Source organism: Pelodiscus sinensis, chromosome 1 (genome assembly GCF_052426305.1).
Source record: "Pelodiscus sinensis isolate ZL-2025 chromosome 1, ASM5242630v1, whole genome shotgun sequence".
Lineage (NCBI taxonomy): Eukaryota > Metazoa > Chordata > Testudines > Trionychidae > Pelodiscus > Pelodiscus sinensis.
Window position 1 is genome coordinate 91761422 of NC_143052.1, and position 24878 is coordinate 91786299.

Consider the following 24878-nt stretch of genomic DNA (forward strand, 5'->3'; position numbering starts at 1 on the left):
TTCTGGCCTCTCAGTGTGTTCCGCCCCCACATTATCATGCAGAGGCCAGAGTGGTACCTAGAGGAGGATCTTGGGGTAGTTTTGTTGGTGCATGGGGTCAAATTTGCCTCTCGTGATCAGGTATCAACAGCTTTCTTCTCCTCCCCTTTTTTATGGTTGGTGAGCCACACAGAGCTGGATGTGAGAGATGGTCACTTATGCCACTTCCTAATCCAGCCCAGTCTTTCCTTCCAGTCATTGTGGGTCCTAATAGAGATACCCAGCCTAGAGAGGGGCAAGGGTATTTGTACCAGCCACAGAGAAACTGCCATAGGAATGGAAGTAGGAATTGCTGGGATGCCCTTTCCCATCCTGGATCTGGATACCTCCTTCCTCTGAATCTAAGTAACTCTCCTTGCTTCCCCTTTTATCTCTCTTCTCCCAAATTCATAGCAAACTTCTGTCTTCCAGACAATACTGATGGTAGCCAAAAGCTGTGCTGCGCTGTGTAGTAGTAGGGGCGTTAGAGTGTAACTGACTAACCATTTAACCAATACGGTGAGGCTTATTGGTTAATGATGTTGGTTACGCTCGGCCGGCGCTCAGGGAGGCGGCTTCAATGTGGCAGGACAGCGAAGCCTCCTCCCTGTGAGCTGGGCAAGCAAGGGCTGCTGGCTCTGCTCCTAGGGAGGAGGCTTGCTGTGGCAGTGAAGCCACCTTCCCACAAGTGGAGCCAGAGGTGGCTGATTCATGTGCTACACAATAGCCAGTGCTGCTGCCACCCAGAATGTGCTGTGAGCTACATCAGTCACAAGTGGTTTTCATGGATGCCCACTTCTACATCTCTGCAGTTGGAAAAATAGTGGTATTGGTCCAATTTAGGATGAAGTTGGAATTTTCACAGGCCTCTGCTTGTGAAATGAAGAAGAGTACGCCTACCTTACAGGATTCCATATATTTTTCTTCTGGTTTATCTGCTTCACCTAAGAGAAAACGCCCAGTGTAGAGTAAGGATGTGAAAGTATGAGCTTCGGCTCATTGGTTATCCTTCATGGTTACACACATGCTTCCTGTATGCATGAAGAGTTGGCTTAAAAGCCGGTGCACTTCTCTGCCCCCCCCCCCCCCCCGTAATCATGTAACCACTGAAATGTCAGCAGTTACACGTTTACTTAAACACATTTTATCATTCCTAGTGTAGACCAGGCCAAAAACTCTTCTCGGTTCCATGGGAGTTCACTTGATGGCTATTTCCACAAGATCTGTTTTTTCTAATCTTACTACTGTTAGATTCTTGGAAGAGTTGGACAGGCTTTTCCCATCTGTAAGAGATCCTGGGATCTAAAATTGGTTTTGTCAGCTTTACTGGGATCCCTGTTTAGCCTTATGACTAGTTGCTCTTTTTCTCATCTCTCCGTGTACGTAGTGTTCCTAGTGGCTACAGTAAAACTCTGATAGTCCGGCATCCAACTGTTCGGCACTCCTGATACTCCGGCATCAAAATGCCAAGCGCTCCTGACCAGCTGATTAAAAAGCCTGCCGCTCAGCACACTGCTGGCTGTAACCAGAGGGACCATAAGGTGGGGGAAGGGGGAGGGAGTGGGATCGTGTTACAGTATGGAGAAGAGTGTTTCCCTTCAGGGAAGGGGAAAGGGGAGGGGAGGGAGAGGAGGATCAGGTTACAGCAGGGAGGAGACGGAAAGGGGAGGGGAGAGGGAGGGAGATTGTATCCTGGCCAGCTGTTAAGCCGTGCAGCTGTACTGGACCTCCCAATTCTCTGGCAAATCTGATAATCCAGCACCACCTAGGTCCAAAAGGTGCCAGATTATCAGAAGCCTACTGTATTAGGTTGGCTAATAGCATAGTAGAATTTCAGACTTTAGTTGCTGATCTCCCAGCCCCTGTATGGTTTTCTATAAAGGTAAGATCTGCTTACATCCACATTCTACATTTCTAACACGCGTGGTTTCAGATTTTCACCTAAATAAGTCTATATACTTATCAACCTTTTTTTCAAAGACTCACTCTTAAAGATTAAGACAAACTCCATCTTTTGGACATCCACAGGACATTAGCTTGTTCTTCCAACAAGACTGAGCAGTTTAGATTGTCCCCTCAAATCTTTTTTTTCTGGCAGAATGAAGGGTCAACTCATTTCTCCTTTGATAATTTCCTTTTGGATTTTTTCCTGCATTCTGCTGTGGTATGATACTGCTAAGGTTTTTACACCTGAGGGAGTTTCAGCCTACTGTACAAGAGTGCAAGCAGCATGAACTGCTTTCTAGCTATGTGACATTTGCAGAGCTGTGACTAGAGCATCTGTTTATATTTTCACCAATCCTTAATGCTGTCTCCAAAACCTCAAAAGATGATGCTCAATTTGTGAGTTGTTTTGCATTCCCTATTCTGCTAAAGTTTGACACCTTCCTCAATCTTATACTGTTTATAAGTTACCTGAAATGGAATGGACACATGCAGAGACTTGATGAAAAAATTATGTACCTGTTTGGTAAACCATTCTTTGAGAGAGGTTGCATATATCCATTCTGGGACCCAGCCTCCTTTTCTCCCATGCTGAAGTAAAAAATATGAGCTGCTGATGTGAAGGGGGTTGGGGTGGGTTCTGCCCTTTCTGCCTTTAGCTGGCACCACAAGCATCTGGAGGACAGATACTTTGTTCTCCTGGGTACTGCTGTGGGGAGGGGGGAGCTGTGGTTTTGGCATATACCACCTGAAGTGGACTAGCTGTGTGCTTCACATGTTGACGAGCAACAGTCACCACTCTTTTTTCCTGGCAACAGGAAAGCTATTGATTCCCCTCAGGACACAAGAGCCCTAGATAAAGCTAACCTAGTTTTGGAGAAGTGGGTTGGACACCTGGAAAAATAATAAAAAATGCAAGATCCCAAGCATACAGTGGGTGTTAGTTGGCTCATTTCATACTATACAAATATTTGTGGTAGTGAACTGACTTTTTTAAAAACAGGTTTAGCTAATACAGATTTTTTTTCTTAGGTCCTTGTCTGCAACGGAAAACAGACAGTTCTTATAAAAAAAACCTCCCTGCTTTATCCGTTTCCCCTCATTCTCATCTTTCTTGAATAATGTTGAAAACAGTTTTTTGCTGGTCTGGTTTAGTTAATCTTCCTGATGTGAATTATATTAGACAAGTTCAACACCTGGATAAAATTCAGGACAATAACTTGTACTTTACTCCCATCACCAGAACAAATTTAATTGATGGTACTAGTAACCTGAGCCACTAAAATACACATTTTTCTTATCTTTGCTGTTTTGCACTTTGGGAGGTTTCTTCTGAAACAATATTGTAAACAGATCAATAGAAGTATCTCTGATTTTTATGAAGTCTTTACATGTTTATTTTGTTTTTAAATAGAGTAAATGGTTCATCTAAGGTGTATGTATATTTTTCCTGAGATAGAAGGGACCAGAAACATGCGAAAGAATTGGTGTTTCTTGCTCCATCTTTCTTTCTTCCTACCAGTAACTGTACTGACACTTAATCATGGAAACCTACAACTTTAGAAATTTAACTTTGTGCTTTCCCAACTAAATGGGGTTAATACATAATTTTCTTTTGTTTATGCTTGCCTTTGTAACTCCACTTACTTCAATGGAGTTATTCATGAGTGTTGTTGTTAGGATAAGCAAATGAGTGATTTTAATCAGTGACAGTTAAATTATATTGTGTGATTGTTACCATTATATTGAAACAGTTTAGTCAGTATCTACATAGTATGAGCTGTGTGAATCTCCTCCTCCCCACACACAAGAAAATTCAATAAACACCATTTTTAAAGCTTGCTTGTTGTTCCTGTTGAAGAATAGATGTTTTCCATCCCAAAGGTACAGTATTACGAGTAATATATGAAAGATTCCTCTGTTGATGGATCTGAAAAATACTTCAGTATCCTTGTTGGATGAAAGGCATAGTATAATTCCTTCTTGGGTCCACAACTGTGTTTTCTGTGGATCTGGCTTCCAGTGCATTTTTTTTTTCTTCAGAGGCCTGATCCAAAATATGTTGAAACCAATGGAAAATTTCTTCAGTGGGCTTTGGATCAGACCTGAGATGCTTTCAATTTATGATTGTACTTTTCTGACCCTCACTTTGCCTGTTTTTTTTTCCCCTCAGCCTGGCACCATATCGAGGGTGGTTCCCTGTTATTTCCAGCCTCTGCTGCTCCAATTTTGTTTATTTTTATACGTTTAACAGTCTCAAAGCCCTCTGGGTCAAAGGCCAACATTCAACCACAGGAAAAGATTTAGTCCTCGGTTTTGTTGCAGGTAATGGAACCTATAAGGCATTATGAAATAGAATGTTATAACATGAGATTCTATGAAACTGAGATTTTTAACCAAATATTACATAATGACCACCTTGTTTTGTGAAGCCCATTGGAGATCATGCTGGCTGACTGTTTTGTTTTTTGTATCTTATAAATATAGAGGACTGCTTCATATTATGTCTCTTATTTATCTTATGTATTTACTGTAGATCTTCTACCTCTCCATTATTTGTGTCTGTGTGTCTGTATAAACTTATAAAATTATTTCTTTTGATTTTGCTGACAAAAAGTAACAGATATTGAACTGTTTTCTCTATGTAGTGTGCCCATTACCATGGTATATAAATGCCATTATCTTCCAGGATAATTCATAGTGGGAATAGAGTTCCTACTGATATTAGGGGTCTGTATTAAGAAAGATTTTGGCAACTTTGCGATAATTTGAATGAATAAATCTTCTTTAACTAGGTAGGTGTTGAACCAGTAGCTTTTACAACTGTCATTGAATCATGCAGAGTGGAACTTCCAGCAGTTATCTAATTGGTCAGAGCTCTATTTCCCACCAATTTTGCCTTCCTCTGCAGGCAACAAAACTAAATTGGAAGAATTTTAACAGAACTTCTTGTCTGGTTTTTAAAAATTCCCAAACAAAAGTGAACAACATGACTTCTCCTATAACTGAGTCCATGTGGGTGGTGACTAATAGATATGCTTTTCAACATGTTGTGCCACATTAATCGCTGAAGTAATTTCATTGAAGACTCTGGGAATTTGCTTGACCTAAGGAACTTTTAATCGGCTGTTGAAAAATTCATTGTTTTAACTTCTGTGGCCTCACTGGAAAAACTACAGAAATAATTTTAATTAGAAGTTGTGTAGTTATCCTTGCTGGGTGTTGGGCTTTTTTAAAATTCCTGCTGTATAGCTTTATATACTGTGTGAATTATTATATAATTATTTTGTACATTGACATTAAAGGAGGAAAAAATGTAGAACTATGCATTTTTTGAGTTTTATTTTAAGATTTATTTTCTTCTCGGGCGGGGGTGGGGGACTTTTGTGTTAGGTGTAGTGAATGTGCTCTTGACCACTCCACTCTGGGTGGTGAACACACGGCTGAAACTGCAGGGAGCGAAGTTTAGAAACGAAGACATTGTACCAACCAACTACAAAGGCATTATGGGTAAGCACCTGCTACAGTCATTTTTCTTCGTGAATTTCATGTAGATGAAAGATATTGGATTGGCTCTGAAAACCAACATCCCGTGTCCATGATAGCACAAGTGTGTCACCTTCCCTGTATGTGGGCACAGTGCTCACAGTTGATCCTGGAAAGGGCCCCACCTAAGGGAGGAAGCCTATACAGTCTTCCTGACCCATTCAGTTGACATTTTTTGGCAGTTGTGGTTGTAGCTGTTAGGGCTGTGGACACTTATTCTACTGTGTCCGCAAACTGATTTTACATAAGTTATTGAACAACCAAGGAGATAATAGGGGCTTCTAGTCATCACTGAACTGAACTAAAGTTTGAACTTAAATCTAGAAATATAAGACTTTATTTACCATCATTAAGCTCTGGAGCCAGCCAGTATTCCATACTGTCTGAATTTTTTTAAATATGCCTTAGTTCTCTCTTCCTGTATAGCTCCTATATAGTAAATTTCTGTTGCTGGAGATAGGATATACATTCCCTAATTCCTGGGTTTTTTTTTCCTTGCTGCTTGAAAACTCCAGAGAGTGATGTATGATCATGACCCAGTGGTGCTGACTGACTAGTAAGTCTCCATGAGAAGCTAGTATGTTTATCTCATTGCCCCGATCCATGCTTTTAAGTTAGAGATGGTCAAATATTTAAACTTTGATTTGTCTAAACACAATTTTTTATTTCAGGCATTTCAAACTTAAGCCATTTGAAACATAGGGTATTAATTTAGATGCTGTTTACCTTGTTTTTGTAAGTGAAAATTGGCTCATGTTTATGAAAACCAAACCAATAAAAAGAAAAGGTGTTCAAGTTCCACTTCAGTCTTTTGATGTTAGTGTTAGTAAGTGGTGACTGGTAGATGACATTCTAAGGCAGCTTCTAGTTAAAAGGAACTGAGGCAGAGGGAGGTTAACTTTTTGATTAACAGCTATGCTGCTTTTTGCTAAAATGAAACACAACCAAATAAAGCTCCGAATAGGGCCATTTTAGCTAGATATCTCATGGTGACATTGGGCCTCTAACAGAGGGGAACATATACATGAGGTGCCCCAGTTTCATCAAAAAATACCTGTGTCCCTATTCTGTGAATCGTAGTCTCTGAATTTGATCATTAGTTTAAAAGACAAAATAAATATATCAAAATAAGCAGCGGGACAAGCCTCCTGAGACAACGATACAGAGTGGAGGATGATATTAAAAATGTAGAATTAGTCTGATTGCAAAGAGTCTCTTTATCACGCAGTGGCAGATATAGGGCAGGGCGAGCGGGGTGGCTGGCTCGCGCTGCAATTGGCCCCACACCGAGCCACCACGTGGCGCCCAAATGGCTGCTTGAGCCGCTTGCTCCCACCTGGCTGAGCAGCGCAGAACTCAGCCAAGTGCCACGGTGGGAGGTGAAGGGCATGACAGAGGCTCCAGGTCCCGCCCCCTGGCTGTGTACATCATTGCCCTGCCCACCTTTACCTTCTGCCGTGGTGCTTGGTTGGGTTCTGCGCCACTCAGCCGGGACGCTGCGCGAGGCCCAAACAGCCGTTTGGGCTCTGCGAGTGAAAGGCAGGAGGGGGAAGACTAAGGAGAAAAGAAAGAGAGAGTGAGACAGGAGGGGGAGGAGACTTAAATACACATGAAAATTTTTAATTGTTAATGCAGAATTTTGTTTAAGAATGACTTACAATATAATTAATTAAACTTAATTTAGCTGAATAATTTTTATCAGATTTACCCAATTCACATTTACTATGAAAATAGCCTTCAATTTGCGCATTTGATGCCTTTTTTCTATTTTTTCTCCAAAGAGGGGCCCCGCAAAATTGTGTTGCCCTGGGCCCCGCAAAACTCTCATCCGTCCCTGCTATAACTCTGTATGTTAAGAATTCCTATTGCTCTTTTCCGCATCAGATGCCTTTCATCAGATAATACGGGATGAAGGAGTCTTGGCTTTATGGAATGGTACTTTCCCCTCCTTGCTTCTGGTCTTCAATCCTGCCATACAGTTCATGTTCTATGAAGGTTTTAAACGAAAGCTTTTGAAGACTCGACTGCAGGTGAGATTAATAGATTTGAGATCAGAAAAAATTGTTATGATTATCTAGTGTGAACTCCTGCATAGAACAGATCATACAACCTCAATTACTAGCTTACTGATGAAACTCATAACTTCTGTTTGATCTTTTAGAAAGATCTTCATTCCTGATTTAAAATGGTGGAAAAATCAACTGTGTCCCTAAGGAAGTTGTTCTAGTGATTCATTACCTCAGTTAAAAAAATACATTGCTTCTTATTTGTAGTCTGAAATTGTCTTGCTTTAGCTTCCAGTTGGTGATCTTATGTCTTTCTCTGCTGGATTGAAGTTCTGTCTATTATTAGAAATATTTTCCGTACGTGGGTGCTTGTAGACCATAATCAAGTCACCTATTACTTTTGTCACATTTCAGGGCAAGAACCTTGTATTTCCCCCTCTGTGGTCCACCAAGGGTACCCTCTATTCAGGTCCCAGCTCCCCAGCCATCACCAGAAGGTGGGGGGCCTGCAAGAGACTTTAAAATACCCTGCCATTAAGGGCTTCTGCTTTAAAAACCTCCAAAGTCACAGATTTCCTGACCTTGGGTGGTATATTGACATCATCCAAATGCAAAAACCCTTTTGAAAACCCAGGAAGAAGCACTGAGAGGTTTCTTCCAGTGGGGTACTCCTAAGCTCTTTAATTTTCCCTCAGGAGAGTGCTTGAAGAAAACAACAACTTGTAATTTCTTAATAGCTGATCTTTCAGTCTCAGGCACGTGCACACAGAAACTCCTTCCTTCTAGGGCACAAGAATCAGATTATAGTCTTAAAAGATTATTTTATTACCAAAACAAAGAAGACAGACTCGATAAAGCATACTTGGTGGATAGGTGTTACAGAGCAACTAAAAAAAGACAGATCAAAACCACAGAGAATTGCTTCCAGGGATTCAGTTTAAAAGTTAGTGTACAGGGGAGGGGTGCATGGACTCAGCACAGAGTAGGTCACAAATCCCAAAATAAAGAAAATAACCTGATCACATCTAACTAAATACTCCCTGTTCTAATTAAATCTCTGTTGTTCTAAGGTTTAGACCTTTCCTAGCTATGGTTATCGCTGGAAATTCCGTATCTTGTCCTGGCTTAACTCGTCTCTTCCAGCTCTTGTTCTGATCACACAAAAGACTGTGGATCCCGCAATTCAAAACTCTCACTCTCTTCTTATTGGTTCTCCTGGCTCCCTGCCAACACTTCATGGAAACTCTCAAGGACCCACTGTGTTTGGGATTAATTCTTATAGGCAGCTTAGTTAACTGAATGGCTTGGATGTCCAGAAGAGGATTGTACCTCTTCCATTCATCACATGTATTCATAACAGCTGTTCGTTCAGACCAAGAATCCCCATGTATATTTGAGTCATTCCTTTATATAGTTTGGGGCTCTGATTTTGTCCTCAGGTATAACAGGTAATCAATAGATAATGGTCCTTCCTCCTGGTGAAACTTCAGAAGGATGAGTTCTTACATAGTCTGTGTATGTTTGTGTGTGTTGTGATGCGGTCAGGCCAGATGGAGACAGGAAAGTGGTGGAAGACAGGTATATTAGCTCCAGGATAAGAAGGTCCCTTTCCCCCATGTAACAAAGATTACTCCAGGTTAATTATGACATTTGAGACCAGTAAAGGAGCCTGCTAGAACCTATTTAAAGCCTCTCCTCCAGCAGATAGGGATGCTTTAGGAACTGTGGGAAGAAGATGCACTACTGAAGAGCTGGCTGAAACATGAGGAGGGAAACTTCACAGGTATATAGGCAAAGAGGAGGAAAGAGACTGAACTTGGTGTCTGGCCTGTTGCCAGCATGCCCTGAGGGCTACCAGTGACTTAGAGGCGCCTCTTCCCCACCCCTGTTAAAAAGAGTGGGAGGAACAACAGTATAGACACTGAGATGAGTGCTGGAAAGGCACAGCTTAAGGGACTTGCAACAGCACCAGGGTGCCCAATTCCCTTGAAGTGCAAACCCAAAATTATGAGAGATTTGCCCCCTCCCTCACTGTGGAGGAAGATATGCACAACTTCTCCCTCCCTTCCCTCCAAGTTAGAAATTACAGAAATTGGGTTATATTATACACAAGAAATACGTTTATTAACTAAAAAAGGTGGCTTTTACGTGACTACTAAGCAACAAAGTATGCAAACTAAGCTCGATTCACTAAAGAAATTGGTTACAAATAGTAATTCCTCATCTTAGATATTGTCCTAGTTACATTCCTTCACAGGCCAGATATCTTTCCAATGTGATTTAGGCAGTCCTTCCTATCCCTTCAGTTTCCTTTATTTCCAGGTGTTTTTCAGTGTCTCTTTGCGGGGGAGGCAGAGGAGAAATTAACTGAAGACCCTGATTATTTTCCCCTCTCACCTTGTATAGGATTTCCATAAAATGGAAATTATTTGATTCCTGCACTTCCCAGTGGAGAAGGTTACCTGACTCTGTACTATCACAGCATCCATGAGTCAGAGACAGTCTGGAGCATCCGCAATAAGGCGGAGCTGTTTCACATTCCATTGTCCTGGATCAGTGGCTCCCAACCTTTTTATAGCATATGGACCCTTTTTCAATCTATTAAAATTTTACGGACCCCTCCCCCCAACAATATAGCTGTGCCTGCAGCCTGCGTGTCCCTCAGCCCACTCTGCTTCCCGAGCCTCATCCCTCAGCTGAGCGGCTCCGTGCTAGCAGCTTCATTCCATGTTGCTTCCCACAGCTCAGAAAGCAGCATGGGCTGAGGGACTTGCTGGCTGCTGGCACGGAGCCTCTCAGGTCCTGACATTCCACGGACCCCCTACAGTACCATTGGGGTCCAGACACCACAGGTTGGCAACCGCTGTCCTAGATTATGGCCATCAGCCTTGTCGGGTATTGTACCTCAAGTGTTAGCAGTGGGCGTCACCCACAGTATAGAATCATAGAATACTAGAACTGGAAGGGACCTCGAGATAATCCAGTCCAATCCCCTGCCTCTGTATCTGTATCTGCCTCTGTATCGGAGGCAGCAGGGAGGAAGCAGGCGGGAGTCAGTGCTTGTGGGGATCCAGCTTTTAAACGGGCTTCTTGCTTGCACCGACTCCTAGGGATCCACCTTTGAGGGAATTTGAAGAGCACAAATTCTGACCAATCAAATGAAAAAGTATAATAAGCTAGGCCAAGAAAGAATTTGAAGAATAATTAGCTCATGAGACAAACTAACAGCAAAAATTTTGTCAAATAATTTTGTTAAGAAGCAGAAAGTCTGCCAGACAGTCAGTAGGGCCATGGATGTTTGTGGAGATAAAGGAGCACTCATGGAAGAGAAGGCTATTTGGAAAAACTAAATAAATCTTTGCATCCGTCTTTGCACCAGAAGATGTGGGAGAGGTCCACACACCTGAGCCATTCATTTTAGGTGACATATCTAAGGAAATTGTCTCTTATTGAGATGTCAGTAGAGGTGGTTTTGGAACAGATTGATAAATTAAACAGTAATAAGTCACCAGGACCAGATTGTATTCATCCAAAAGTTCTGAAGGAACTCAAATATGAAATTGCAGAACTACTAACTGTGATATCTAGCCTGTCACTTAAATCAGCCTCTGAACTGGGTAACTAATGTTAATGCCTTTTAAAAAAAAAAGGCAGATTTACTGGTTACTGAGACTAACTTCAGTATCAGGCAAATTGGTTGAAACTATAGTAAAAACCAGAATTGTTAAGACACATATATGAGTCTCTTTCACTAACATAAATTGCAAATATTTAAACTTTCTAAGGCTCTTCTTTAGGTCTGGAAAAGATAGGATTGTCGCAGAAAAATATAAAATGGGACAGATGAAGTATAAGAGGTTAACAAGTTGCAAGAAAACACAAAACAAAGTGGGCAATTAACACCTCTACAGTCAAAGAATAGAGGAGAGTTAGTAGATTACAAATTGTACTGAGCTATAAAACAAGTCTCTGCTGAAACTAGGAGTTTTAGTGCCTGGCAGAGTTATGAATTTAAATTCCTGTGCTTGTCTTTTAAAGGTGTTGTGCAGGCTTCTTTGAGGACGAGGACTGATAGGTTAAATATGGAGTGACTGATTTATGAAAAATGTTTGCCCAGAGGTGATAGAGCTTTTTTAGGGATGTGACGACATACACATTTAAATGGTTAACTCATGAGCCTGGACTCATTGGTTATCATTCACAGTTACACACAAGCCTTCCCCCTCCATGCTACTGCCTCTGTATCTGTATCTGCCTCTGTATCGGAGGCAGCAGGGAGGAAGCAGGTGGGAGTCAGTGCTTGTGGGGATCCAGCTTTTAAACAGGCTTCTTGCGAGCATTGACTCCTGAGGATCCACCTTCCCTCCCACCCGCATGGAAACATTTCAGTGTTTACACGTTTACCAAAAAAAAAAAAAAAAAGGGAAATGCCCACACCACAGAATAGTTAAAAGAAATGGCAGAGAAAGTGGTAATAAACTGTGAACAAAAATTCAGCTGTCACATGCAGTTTTTTCACATTCAAAGATGAGACAGGCAGAGATGAGAGAGTATTTAGAAGACAAAATGGAATGATTCTCCTTGATAACATCTGGCTGCAGTGCCCATTTAATGCATTTTTTAACCAAAGATTTAAGTATGTCTTAAGGAATAAAAGGAAATGTTGACGTCACAAAGGCAAGGGAGCATCAGTTAAAGCTCCTCACCATGGAGAAGGTAGAGAGACCAGCCTTGGAACTGGCATCAAGCACATTTCCACCCCGTACCTCACCAACAGCAATCTCCAGTCGGGACCATCCACACCGAGGGTACGTCTACATTGCAACATTATTTCGAAATAACTAGTGTTATTCTGAAATAACTTAGTCTGCATCTACACAGCAGGCAGTTATTTCGAAATAGTGTCAAAAGACTGTCAAGATGGAGAACTTCTTACTCCGACTCCTGTAACCCTCATTGTACTAGGAATAAGGGAAGTCTGAGGAAGAGTGCTCTCTTTCAAAATAAATGATGTGTAGACGCTCCTGTAAGCTGGTCAGCTCTGGAAGGGGCGCCTCCCCTTCAGGGTCAGTGGGTGGCTGCTCCAACCCACTACACTTGGATCAGTCTCTGGGGGGAATTAGTAATCCAAATAACCAGTCCGGAGTCCCCTTCTCTTACCTCAGGGCGGGGCGACAAAATAAACAATAACAAGCGGCCTGGGTTTGGGGGTAGGCCAGCCAATGACAGTCAGAGGCTCGGCCTTAGTTCAGGGTGGGCGGCAAACAAATAGTTCAAAGCCCAGTCCTTGGTCAGGGCAGAGTGGCAGGCAACAGCCTTCAAAGGCCCCAACCCCAGTACAGGGCAGGGCAGCAGGCAAATAGTTCAGAGCCTGGCCTTTGGTCAGGGCAATGTGGCAGGCACACTGTTTGTACAGGCCTGGCCCTAGCTCAGGGCAGGCATCAGGGAAGCAGTTTGTAAGCCCAGCCCGTGGGCGGCAGGCAAAGCAGTTTATAGGCCCAGCCCTTGGTCAGGTCAGGGCAGGGCAGCAGACAACAGTTTAAAAACCCAGCCCTTGGTCAGGGCGGGGCAGCAGGAAAACAGTTTATAACAATTTACACAATTGGGCTATGTCTATACTGATGACTTCCTGTGCAAGAACATCTTGCGCAAGGGTTCTTTTGCGCAAGAGCGCCCATGCCAGTGTGGATGCTTTCTTGCGCAAGAAAGCTCTGATGGCCATTTTAGCTGTAGGGCTTTCTTGCACAAGAAATCCCTGCTAAGCATCCACACTGCCCTCTTGCGCAAGAGCTCCTGCACAAGAGGGCTTACACCTGTTAAAAAGCGTAGCTCTTGCGCAAGAAGCCCTCTTACCACGCCGTACTGTAAATTTCCTTGCGCAAGAGCAGGCGGGCAGTGTAGACGCTCTGTGGATTCTTGCGAAGAACGGCCATACTTGCGCAAGAAACTGCGAGTGTAGACATAGCCTTGGGGTCTCCTTGCTCAGGAGTGTTGCAGGCAGTTTGCCCGCAATGGCGGAGAGGGAGAGACTACCACCTGAGCGGTGGGTGGCGGGGGCAGGTGCAGGCCTGCCCACTCCACTGTACCCCAGCTCAGGGCCCTAGAAACAGCAGTATAGACTGCTGCCAGGTCAGTAGGGGCTCCAGCCCGAAACATGCTGACCCGGGTGTTTATGCGTTTGTGCTATTCTCTGGGTCACTTCCCTTCTCCCCCTCAGTACGTACCTGGATGTCTGATAGGCGTCTCAGGGCCGTCAAAGGGGTCCAGGTCCTGCTGCCACTCCTCAGCGGCTTGCAGGGTCTCTGAGAAGTCCAGGATGGTCCACAGTCCCTCCAGGTCGCTGTTCAGCATGGACCCCGGTGGTCCACGCCAGTTGTCCACCTCTCTGGGCCTTAGCTCGTCTCCTTGGTATGCAGGGGAGACTTCTGGCTCCTTCAGTGGCTGAGCTTTTACTGGCCTTGCTGGCAGGCTTCTTATCTCGCTGACCCAACCCCCTGGCTTCTGGCCAGGTGGATCATTAAGGCCAGGTGCAGCCCACCAAGGCTCGGGGGCGGGGAGGGGCCTTCCCTTTGGGGTCAGTGGGTGACCACTTCAACCCACTACAGCTCCCTATTTCAAAATACGCTGTTTCAAAATAAGCCACGCAATTGACGTAGCTCAATTTACATAGCTTATTTTGAGTTAAGCCCTGCAGTGTAGACGCACCCCAAGAGACGAGTCTGCCAAGAAGACAACTAAGAGAAAGCACTCCTCATTGTTGTACCAATAAAAGCAAGCAGGATCTTATGAGGGGGGATAGGCAAAAAGCCACATTTATTGTAAAGATGATAATATATAAATATAAAAACATTCATTCAATCATTCATCCATTCATTCAGGTTATAGTTACCAGCCTGGAAGTTGCTTATGACAGAATACTGGCCAGGTATTCTGTACACAAGTGATGGTAGTGAGGAGCGAAGTCCTGATCAGATACGCATCTGAAGCTCCTGGTGGGCTGGCAGCAGAATTTTGGACTGACTCCATAGTCTTTTGGTCCAATCTTTATAGGAATTTCTTCCTATGCCAGTCTATGGGAATTGCTGCATATCTTCAGGGTGGCTGCCAGGTGCTTGTCAGTGATCTCATAGGGTGGACCTCCAGTCTCCAGTTTTTCTCCACTTGACACCTTTTGGTTGCACTGGCACCTGATGTCTTCTTTAGCCCTTTAATGCTGCATTCTCAGGCTGGCACCTCTCAAACCATTCATTCATTGTCCAAGCACACTCTCTCTCTTACACACATTCCCTAATTAATGTTTCACATACAGTATTTTGTATAATAATAATTTTAAATGTACAAGAGTTGTAGTTACGAAAGTTTCTGGGTGGCATTTCTTAAAATATTCTCTTTCTGAGTGCTGAGGTAGTTACTAGTGATAGACATGTAGCCGTGTTAGTCTGGTGTAGCTGAAACAAAATACAGGACTATGTAGCACTTTAAAGACTAACAAGATGGTTTATTAGATGATGAGCTTTCGTGGGCCAGACCCTTGATCTGAGGAAGTGGGTCTGGCCCACGAAAGCTCATCATCTAATAAACCATCTTGTTAGTCTTTAAAGTGCTACATAGTCCTGTATTTTGTTTGAGTTAGTTACTGTTATAGTTACAATGTTTCACTTTGCAATTAGAGTTAATTGCTTCACAATGCTTTGAAGAGAACAGGCGTCAATTGTGTAACAATGCCCTTAGTCAATTACAGGGCTTGGCTCCCAGAGCAGCGTGTTAGTGGCTTGACAAGCAGCCACTTGCAAAAGTTTGAGCGTGTCCTGGGACACAGAGAGGGGAGCTGTTTCTGGCTACATAGTATTATATTTTTAACAGTTTTAAGTTACATGACCTAATATTACATTCCTAACAAATTATATTCTAGAGGGGCAATAATTATAAATCTAAACATTTAACAATCTTAAGAATAAATCTAAACACTTATATGCTTTTTCTACTTAAACTTATACTATAGACTTTTAGTTGTGGGGAACAAATTATGGGGAGTCACTTCCACTTGGGGGAATCATTTTTAATACTTTAATATGTTATCCCTACATCATCACCAGTGGAGAGGTAACTGAAAAGACTATCCCCTCAGCACAAGCCTCCCTCCTCCAGGCAAAGGGCTTCTGGGGATGCGCAGGCACTGTGAAAGTCTGGTATGGACAATCCCCAAGGAGCAGTGCCAGCTAAGGACAAATGCTCTGCGGTGTCGGTACTGAAGATGAAGAAGACTTTGCTCTAGATGGAGGCAATAGAGATTGTACTAACACATCACAGGGGAAAGGGGTTCTACTCCAGATACTTCCTCATGCCAAAAAAATTGGGAAGACAGGACCCATATTGAGTCTGCACAGACTCAACAAATTCTGGAAAAAACCCAATTCACCATGGTAATGCTGGCAAAGATAATTCCTGCACTGGAAAAAGGAAACCAATTCATCCCTTAACCTGCAAAATGTATATTTTCACATAGCAATATGATCATCTCATATAAAGTTCCTGAGGTTCAGCCTATAAGATCAATATTACCAGTATTGAGTCTTACCCTTTGGCCTATCTGCGGCATCCAGAGTCTTCTCCAAGATTCTGCCATAGCAGTTGCCCATATAAGAAAATCAGGAATAGCTATCTTCCCTTACTTAGACGATTGCCTGATAGTGGCTCCAGCAGAGCAACAGGCCAGGCAAAACACCATGGACACAATCCAACTCCTCACAATGCTGGGGTTTCAAATAAACACCCAAAAGTCACACCTCGCCCCCTCTCAGGTGTTCATAGGCGCCCCTCTGGACTGCATACATCTACAGGCACGATTGCCACTGCAAAGGTTCTGCACATTGGCCACAGTAGTCAGAACCATTATGAACAGCCCCACAGTGTCTGCCAGACAATGCCTACAACTCCTTGGTCATATGTCTGCAACCACATCTGTAGTTCCCCATGCCAGGCTACACATGCAAAGACTGCAGGCATGGCTACACCCATGCTTTTGGCTTTTTACACAAGAGACTGAGTCCCACAAACAAGGTTAGGGGATCCCTGTGTTGCCAAGAGGCAATGGTTCTTTCCTTAAAGGATTCGGAGGCAATAAGCACACAAATTGGGTGAAGGTTTAAAGATTTTACTAAGCAACTAGCAAGGTAAAGTACAATGCTTATTAAGCCTAAACAAATCTCCAAATAAAATGCAGTGCTTATTAAGAAAGTCTTAGGATAGGATACAATACTTACGTCCCTTCTGCGGCCGGGAACTCCCCGAAGAAGGACAGTGGATGGACTCTAAGGCCGGTGCATAGCACCTTCTGCGGCCTTGGTCTACGCTGAGGTTCCAATGTTAGGAATATCCCCAGCACTTATATGCTATTGGATCTACATTACTCTTACCAATTGTTTTGAGAACCTGGCAGAATTGTTAATACAGTAATTCCTCATTTAACACTATAGATATGTTTCAGAAAATGATCATGTTAAGTGAATACGTGTTATGCGGGGTCAACTTTCCCACTGAAAATAATGGAAAAGGTGGGGGTTTCGTTTCAAGTGGTGATGTCTGTTGGGACCGGGAAATAAGGTTGGGGGAAAAATGGGTCTGGGTTACAGCAGGGAGGGGAGGTGTTTGGCTCTGGGAAAGGGAAGGAGAGGAGAGGAGAGGGGGATTGGGGTGGGAGTATGCTCCTGTGACGGGTCTACCGGGACCCGCACTGTGTCTGGCGAGGGGGGATTGCCGGGGAATGGTGGGGCGAGCGGCAAAGCGGTAGAGGAAGCCCCGTGCAGCCGCCGGCAATGGGCTGGCTGGAGAAACCCAGCCACCAGCCTGCAAGTGGGGGTGGAGGAGAGCGGGCAAGGTGTCCGGTGAGGAAGAGTCAGTGGGGAATGGCACGGCCAGCGGCAAACCCTCCGTCACTTTGCAGGGAGGTGGGGAAAGCCCTGCACAGCCGCCGGCAACAGGCCGGCTGGGAAATCATGTTATTCTGGGGACGGTCGTGTAATTCAAAAATCGTTCCCTAAAAAAAAAATCGTGCTATCGTGAAAACATGTTAAGCGGGCACATGTTAAATGAGGAATTACTGTACATTGAATATTTTCCTAGGCCAAATAATTAGCTTTAGCAAGTGGTAAACATTCAACATAGATAGCTATCTGTGATCTTTCCAGATACTCCTGGACCAGGTGGATAGCCTTGAAACAGGTCTCAGAGCTTGTTAACAGTAAACAGTGCATTCCTAAGCTGTACCACCGTAAGCAAGCAGTTAACTCCTTGGCTGCGTCTAGACTGGCATGATTTTGCGGAAATACTTTTAACGGAAAAGTTTTTCCATTAAAAGTATTTCTGCAAAAGCGCGTCTAGATTGGCAAGGATGCTTTTGCGCAAAAGCATCCGTGGCCAGTCTAGACGCGATTTTGCGCAAGAAAGCCCCAATCGCCATTTTAGCCATTGGGGCTTTTTTGCGCAAAACAATTCTTTCCTGTCTACATTGGCCTTCTTGAGCAAGTATTCTTGCGCAAGAGGGCTTTTTCCCGAGTGGGAGTGTGAAAGTATTTCGCAAGAAGCACTGATTTTGTACATTACAAAGTCAGTGCTCTTGTGCAAATTCAAGTGGCCAGTGTAGACAGCTGGCAAGTTTTTGCACAAAAGCGGCCACTTTTGCGCAAAATCTTGCCAGTCTAGATGCACCCCTTGAGAATAAGAAAATAATGAGAAGGAAACAGCATAAATAGCTGCCTAAACCATTCAGGCCTAAAAGGAAATTCAGGCATAAAAGGGAACGATTGTTGTACACCACCTAATCTCCTGATACCACAATTGTCGTCTTCATTTCCACTACAATCCCTCATAAGGTGGCTGCAGGTCAACAATCTCTGCTTAGGAGTTCCTTTTCAACAGCCAACTCTGTCTATTCACATAGCCTTCCCTGGAGGGCTGAGGGTACACACCTATGGACACAGCACGCAGGGAAGATGGTTGCCAATGGAGGCAAACCTACACATCAATGTGCCCAAGCTCCAGGAATTAAGAAGAGCTTGCAAACATTTTCTTCTCTTAATTCAGGGCAAGGCAGTGAGAATATACATAGACAACACTGCTTGTATGTTCTACATCAGTGCTCACCAACCAGTAGATAGAGATCTACTGCTAAATCTTGGAGCCTTTGACAGGTGATCCTGATAGGTTTGGCCAGGAGGCTGTCAAATGCTGGTACTTCATCTGCCCCTCTCAGCACTGCTATGCTGCTCCTGCCCTCTGCTTTGGAGCTGCCCGCCACACGGGGAGCCTCCTGCTTGCTGTGCAGGGCATGGGAAGAAGAGGGGTGTGTGTGCTAATGGCAGGGTGCCCCACCCTGTACCTCATTTCCACAGAGCAGGGATGGAGAAAGTTTGCTGGCTGCTTTTGGGAGTGGTGCAGAGCCAGAGCAGGGGTGAGCCTGCCTTAGGCCCACTTCACCACCACCCAGAAGCCACCTGCAGTAAATGGTGCCCAGCGGGAGCCCATATTCTGAACCCCAGCCCCAATCCTGCACCCAATACCCCTGCCCTAGCCCTGAGTTCCCCTGCACCCAGACTCCCTCCCGGAGCCTTCACCCTGCACCCCCTCCTGCACCTCAACTCACCTGCCCCAGGCTCAGCCCAGAGCCCCTCACACACTCCAGATCCTTTAGCCCAAGCCCAGAGCCTGTATCCCCTTTCCCTGAGCTCCAACCCTATGCCCCCAGCCTGATAAAAGTGAGTGAGGATGGGGGAGGGAGGATGAAGTGAGCAGGGGTGGGAAGGAGGCGGGGCAACAGTGTTTGGGTTTGAGCTAGATCCCGGATTGCACATAAATTCAAAAAGTGATCTCATATTTAAGACGGTTGGAGATCACTGTTCTACATACATTGGCAGGGTGGGGTCAGATCATATCACCTTTGCAATGAGGCCACAGCACTGTGGTAGTGGTGCATCCTCCATCAGATCAACATATCAGCAGTATATCTCCCTGGCAAACAGAATGTTACCGCAGACCAACTGAATTGTATATTTCACCAAAAACACCAATGGAAGATACACCCCCAAACCCTAGATACCATTTTTCTCAGATGGGGCTTTGCAGAAATAGACTTATTTACCACATTACATAACACCAAGTGTCCCAGGTATTTGGTACTGTAGGCTATTTAGGCCTCCTGGAGGGATTCCTCTGTCTCTGGGTCAGTGGGCGGCCAGTCCGCCACACTACACAGATATTTAAAATAAACCCCCAGGTCAATAGTTCAATATCCTGGCCTGGTCCAGGTCGGGACAATAGGCAAATTGTTCAGCACCCAGCCTTGCTTCAGGTGAGGGCGAGAGGCAAAGAGTTCAAAACTCCTTGCCCTGGTTTGGGACAGGGTAGGAACCAAACCCAGGGTACGTCTAGACTACGTGCCTCTGTCGCCAGAGGCATGTAGATTAGGTTACCAGGCATAGGAAAATGTAGCGGCGATTTAAATAATCGCCGCTTCATTTAAATTTACATGGCTGCCACGCTGAGCCAATCAGCTGTTAGTCGGCTCAGCGCGATAGTCTGGACGCGCGGGTGTCGACACCAAAGGCATTTGTCGACCACCCAGGTATGCCTCATCCCAGGTATGCCTTTGGTGTCAACACCCGTGCGTCCAGACTACCGTGCTGAGCCGACAAACAGCTGATCGGCTCAGCGCGGCAGCCATGTAAATTTAAATGAAGTGGCGATTATTTAAATCACTGCTTCATTTTCCTATGTCTGGTAACCTAATCTACATGCCTGTGGCGACAGAGGCATGTAGTCTAGACGTACCCCCAGGCGGTTCAGGGTTTCCGGGTTCAGGCAGGGCAATAAGCCCTCACAGTTTTAAGTTACAAAGCCCCGACCTTGGTGCAGGGCAGGCAGCAAACAGACAGAGTTAACCCAGAGTTCAGAAGCCCAGGCCTTGCTTCAGGCGGGGCAGCAACCAAACAGTTAGTTCAGGGGGCCCTGACCCTAGGTCAGGGTGGGTCAACAACAAACAATTTACAAGTTCAGAAAGTCCTGGCCCTAGGTCAGGGCGAGGCAGCAAACAAACAAATAGTTTACAAAAGCAACAAGGAGTCCTGTAGCACCTTATAGACTAACAGATGTATTGGAGCATAAGCTTTTGTGGGCGCTGCCCAAGTGGTTGGGGCTCGCGTGGTCTGGGACTCCCCGTTCCCACTACCTGAGTAGCTGGAGCTGGCGTGCTGGGGTCTTTATTCACCTGCTGCCTGCCTGCAGGGGAGGTGGGAGTCCCAGCTCACGCCAACCGCAACCACTGGAGAAGCTTGCGCCTTACTCCTCCACTCCCCGCGGCAGCATGCGCTGCCTGAGCAGCCAGAGCCGGTGCAGTCCCGGACACCCAACCCCTTCCCCGCGCACAGAAAGGCAGCAGGGGAACAAAGTCCCCAGCGTGCGACAGACCAGCATTTTAGATTGGGGCTGGCGTGGTCTGGGACTCTCTCCCTCCCCCCCACTCCCCAAGGCAGAGGGGAATAGAGTCTCCAGCATGCCAGCTGGAGCTGGCACGGTCCGGGACTTCTCATCCCCCCCTTTCCCAGCCCTCACAGGAAGGCATCAGGCTACACAATGAACCAGTGTTTCAGGTACTGTGCTACTGTTTAGGGCTGGGGGGAGCAGCCCACTCGCTTTCTGGGCCTTGGCTTGTAGCTGCAGGATCCGCAGGTACTGGTCCCTGTCCTCTCCCCCTGCCCAAACCCCCGAAAATACCCTGCCCCACCACCCACTGGCACCGTGTATTCTGCCCCAGGCCCTTGACCCAGCACCCACTGGCACCCTGCCCCAGCACCCTGTCCCCTGCCCTGGCACCTACAAGCTCCCTGTCCCAGCATCCATTGGCACCCTACCCAGCACCCTGTCCACTGTCCTGGTACCCCCTGGCACCCTTCCCCAATACCATGCCCCCTGCTCCCACCAGCACAGTTGGGGCCACATTAGTGAGGCTTGTGGGGGTTTTGGAGGAGTTTTTATTTTGCATCTCACTTGTGTGGCCCCAACTGACTTTCTGTGGGTCAGTGACCCCTGACTCAAAACAGGTTCCCTGCCCTTCTCATAAACAAAGACAATGCAGAAACTTTTTGTGTTTGACACAGTATTTTATTTAAAAATGAAGCCTGGCGAACAAACTTCCAATTGGGGCCAAGCCCCCATCTGCCCACAGCATCATAATATTCCTGCACTCCCCCTTCCCTCAGACCCTAGATCTGAACCTGTCATACACTGAAACCCCCTGCCCTGAGCCCCTCACATACCCCAACCCAAATTTCTGCATCCTCATACCCAGGGCTCGCCGAACTGCGGCGAGCCCCGCTCGCCAGCTGTGCTGTCCGGCGTTCTGAGCATGCGCAGATCGCCCGAACCCGGCTCTTCCAGGTTGCAATCTCCTTCCGGGTTGCCACGGGCGAGTAGATTGCATCATTTGTCGAGCCCTGCTCATACCCACAAACCTGTGGCTTGCTTAGTACCCCAACCCTACATCTGACCCCAACACTGCCTGGCCTGGAGCCCCCTCCCCGAGCCAGGGTCCCCTTCTCCACCTCCTCCTGCATCCAGATTTCCTCCCAGAGTTTGCACCTCTCACCCCTTCCCACACCCAAATCCCTCATTCCCACCCCAGAGCTTACACATCCTGCCTCAACCTAGCAAGGGTATGGTCAGACTGCAGGAGTTTTTCTGGATTCCAGAGATATCCCAGAAAAACTCTTCTGCATCCAGGGATGTGTTTGTTCTTCTGTTTTTTTTAGTGGAAGAGCAAATGTGTTCTTTCGGTCACCCCTATATTCCTCTTTCCACGAGGAATAAGGGGGCTTCCAAAAGAAGGGGTTTTTCTGACATTTGGACCAGTCTAGACAGGCCAAATGTTGGACAAACCTCTTCCTACAGAAGAATTGGGGGAAAAAGCAGCAGTATAAGGGTTGGGGATAGCAAGTGATGGAAAGGAGGAGAATAGAGAGGAAGGGGTGGGGCGGTAGATCTTGGCTTGTTCTGTCATTTAAAAAGTGATCTTGGGTATAAAAAGTTTGGAGACCACTGCATTAAGGAATGCTATGACATCAACAAAGTGACACCACTTATCCACGGGCACACTATACTAGAGCGATAGCCACATCTACAGTCTTCCTCCATGATGTGCTAATCAGGGACATTTGTAGGGCAGAAACCTAGGCTTCCACACATACCTTTACAAAACATTATGCTATAGACACTTATGCTTCACAGTTTTCCACATTTGGAGCAGCAGTCCTCTTGGCAGCCTGTTGAGATCTGAAGCCCCTCAGTGGAGTGCCCACGGGGATACTCCTAGAAGAAAAGAGAGGTTACTCACCTTGTGCAGTGATTGGTGTTCTTCGAGATGGGTGTCCTGCAGGCGCTCCATGATCCTCCCTCTTTCCCTCTGCTTCGGAGTTTTAACATCTCTCCATGGTAGAAAAGGAACTGGAGGGATGGTTGACAGCATGCGCATGTTGTCATGTTCACATGCGTAAGCAGCGCCGTGTGTGTGCCCCGGCACCCAAGGGGATTACTGCTGCTAAAATGTTCTGATTATAAGTGCAGTAGTGCCAAGAACCTACAGGGGAGTGCCCACAGGGACACCCATCTCAAAGAACACCATTTACTGTACAAAGTGAGTAATCTCTCTTTTTAAATAGAAGTATCTCATCCGTAGTATTATGTAAGATTGGTTTAAAGAAGAGTATAGAGGATATGCTCAGTTTACTGAAACCCTATTATCCATAGCCTTAAACAAACTTCAGAGAAATTGCTGATGCATTGCTGATGATGCTGTCAAAATTTGGAAGGCAGTTCAAGAGACATTGACAATAAAAATACCTCACCAGAAATTTAAACAATAGGCAATAAAGAAGCAAATGGATCAAACATTAACTCTGCCTCATTTTCTTGCAAATGTTCTTAACATCAGATGGCATAGGCATCTCAGAATCACTCCTCAGTTATGCTAGTCATAATACATTTCAGGACTGGAGCAAAATAATATAATTAGTATATGTTTACCAATGATGTTTTGAACAAAATCACCCCCCTGAATTGGTGGGAATGATTAGTCAGGCACCTGAAAACAGAGAGTTGCTTCAGTAGATAAACCAACTTTTCACAGCAGCAGCTTCCTCTGTAGGCATAGAGAGAATATTTTCATCATTTGGTCTTCACACAAATCTAAGAAATTGACTGGCAGTTGAAAAAGCAGGAAAACTCTTATTTCTGTTTCAGTCTATGAATCAAAATGACAGTGGGAGTGGGGAAGATGAGAGATAATTCTAGAAGTTTTAAAGACACCATATAGTTAGTGTTCGGAGTACTTAGAGTTAATAAAATTTGAAAATTAATAAGAGAAGTGTAAGGAAAGCCGTCGCCAGCAACTCAGGAGCCTGCTTTTATTGCAAATTTGAAACATTTATGTAACGTTAAAGATTGAATTTAATAAAATATAAATTCTATTGTGTTTGTGTGTGATTTTGTTCTTACCATTCCTTATGTACTGCTGCTGCATCTGCAGCTTGACAAAGATAATGAGCATTATGTACTATTTCCTAAATTAATAAAAATCAAGTTATCTACAAAATTATACAAAGTGTATACCCTCTTAGATGTTGTTAATTTTCAACACAGTACAACTTTTTACATTTTAGTGATCAAATTTGCACCATTGTTTAAACAATATGTGAGAAGCATGAGCAAGAAACTTGATTTAAATCAATTATTTTTTCTTAGTGATTTAAATCACCTTAATATAAATCCATCCTGGTATAGGCTACATTGATTTTGTATAGAGCTAATTTTTATCTGAATTTAATCCAAGACTAAGTTAGTGCCTTGCAAAAGTCCAAGTATATTATATAAAAAAATCCTTTATCAACCAAATTTATAAGCTCATCCAAAGACAAGTTTGTTTGACAAGACCTGTTTTCCATAAACCCTGTTGATTGGCATTTACTGTATTTCCTTTTTAAAATAATCTACAGATTGTATCCCATATCAATTTCCATGATTTTGCTTGGGAGGGATGTCAGACTAACTAGCATATACCTGGGTCTTCACATCTACTCTTTAAATACAGGAAGTCCCCGGGTTACGTACAAGATAGGGACTGTAGGTTTGTTCTTAAGTTGAATCTGTATGTAAGTCGGAACTGGCGTCAGCCGCTGCTGAAACTGATCAGTTTCAACCGCGGCTGAATCTGGACGCCAGTTCTGACTTACATACAGATTCAACTTAAGAAACCCAGGCGTCCCCAAGTCAGCTGCTGCTGAAACTGATCAGCAGCTGATTCCCGGAAGCCTGGGGCAA

The 24878-nt window shown here is 44.8% G+C and overlaps 1 protein-coding gene across 2 annotated transcripts in view; it reads left to right on the plus strand.

Moving 5' to 3' along the window:
* SLC25A17 (solute carrier family 25 member 17) overlaps nt 1–24878 on the plus strand; it is a 66858-nt gene that overhangs the window by 36103 nt on the left and 5877 nt on the right. For both annotated transcript variants that reach the window (XM_075913586.2, XM_075913509.2), the window contains exons 4-6: nt 4136–4287; nt 5356–5472; nt 7393–7538. In XM_075913586.2, coding sequence (XP_075769701.1) covers nt 4136–4287; nt 5356–5472; nt 7393–7538 — 415 coding nt within the window. The remainder of the gene's footprint in view (nt 1–4135; nt 4288–5355; nt 5473–7392; nt 7539–24878) is intronic.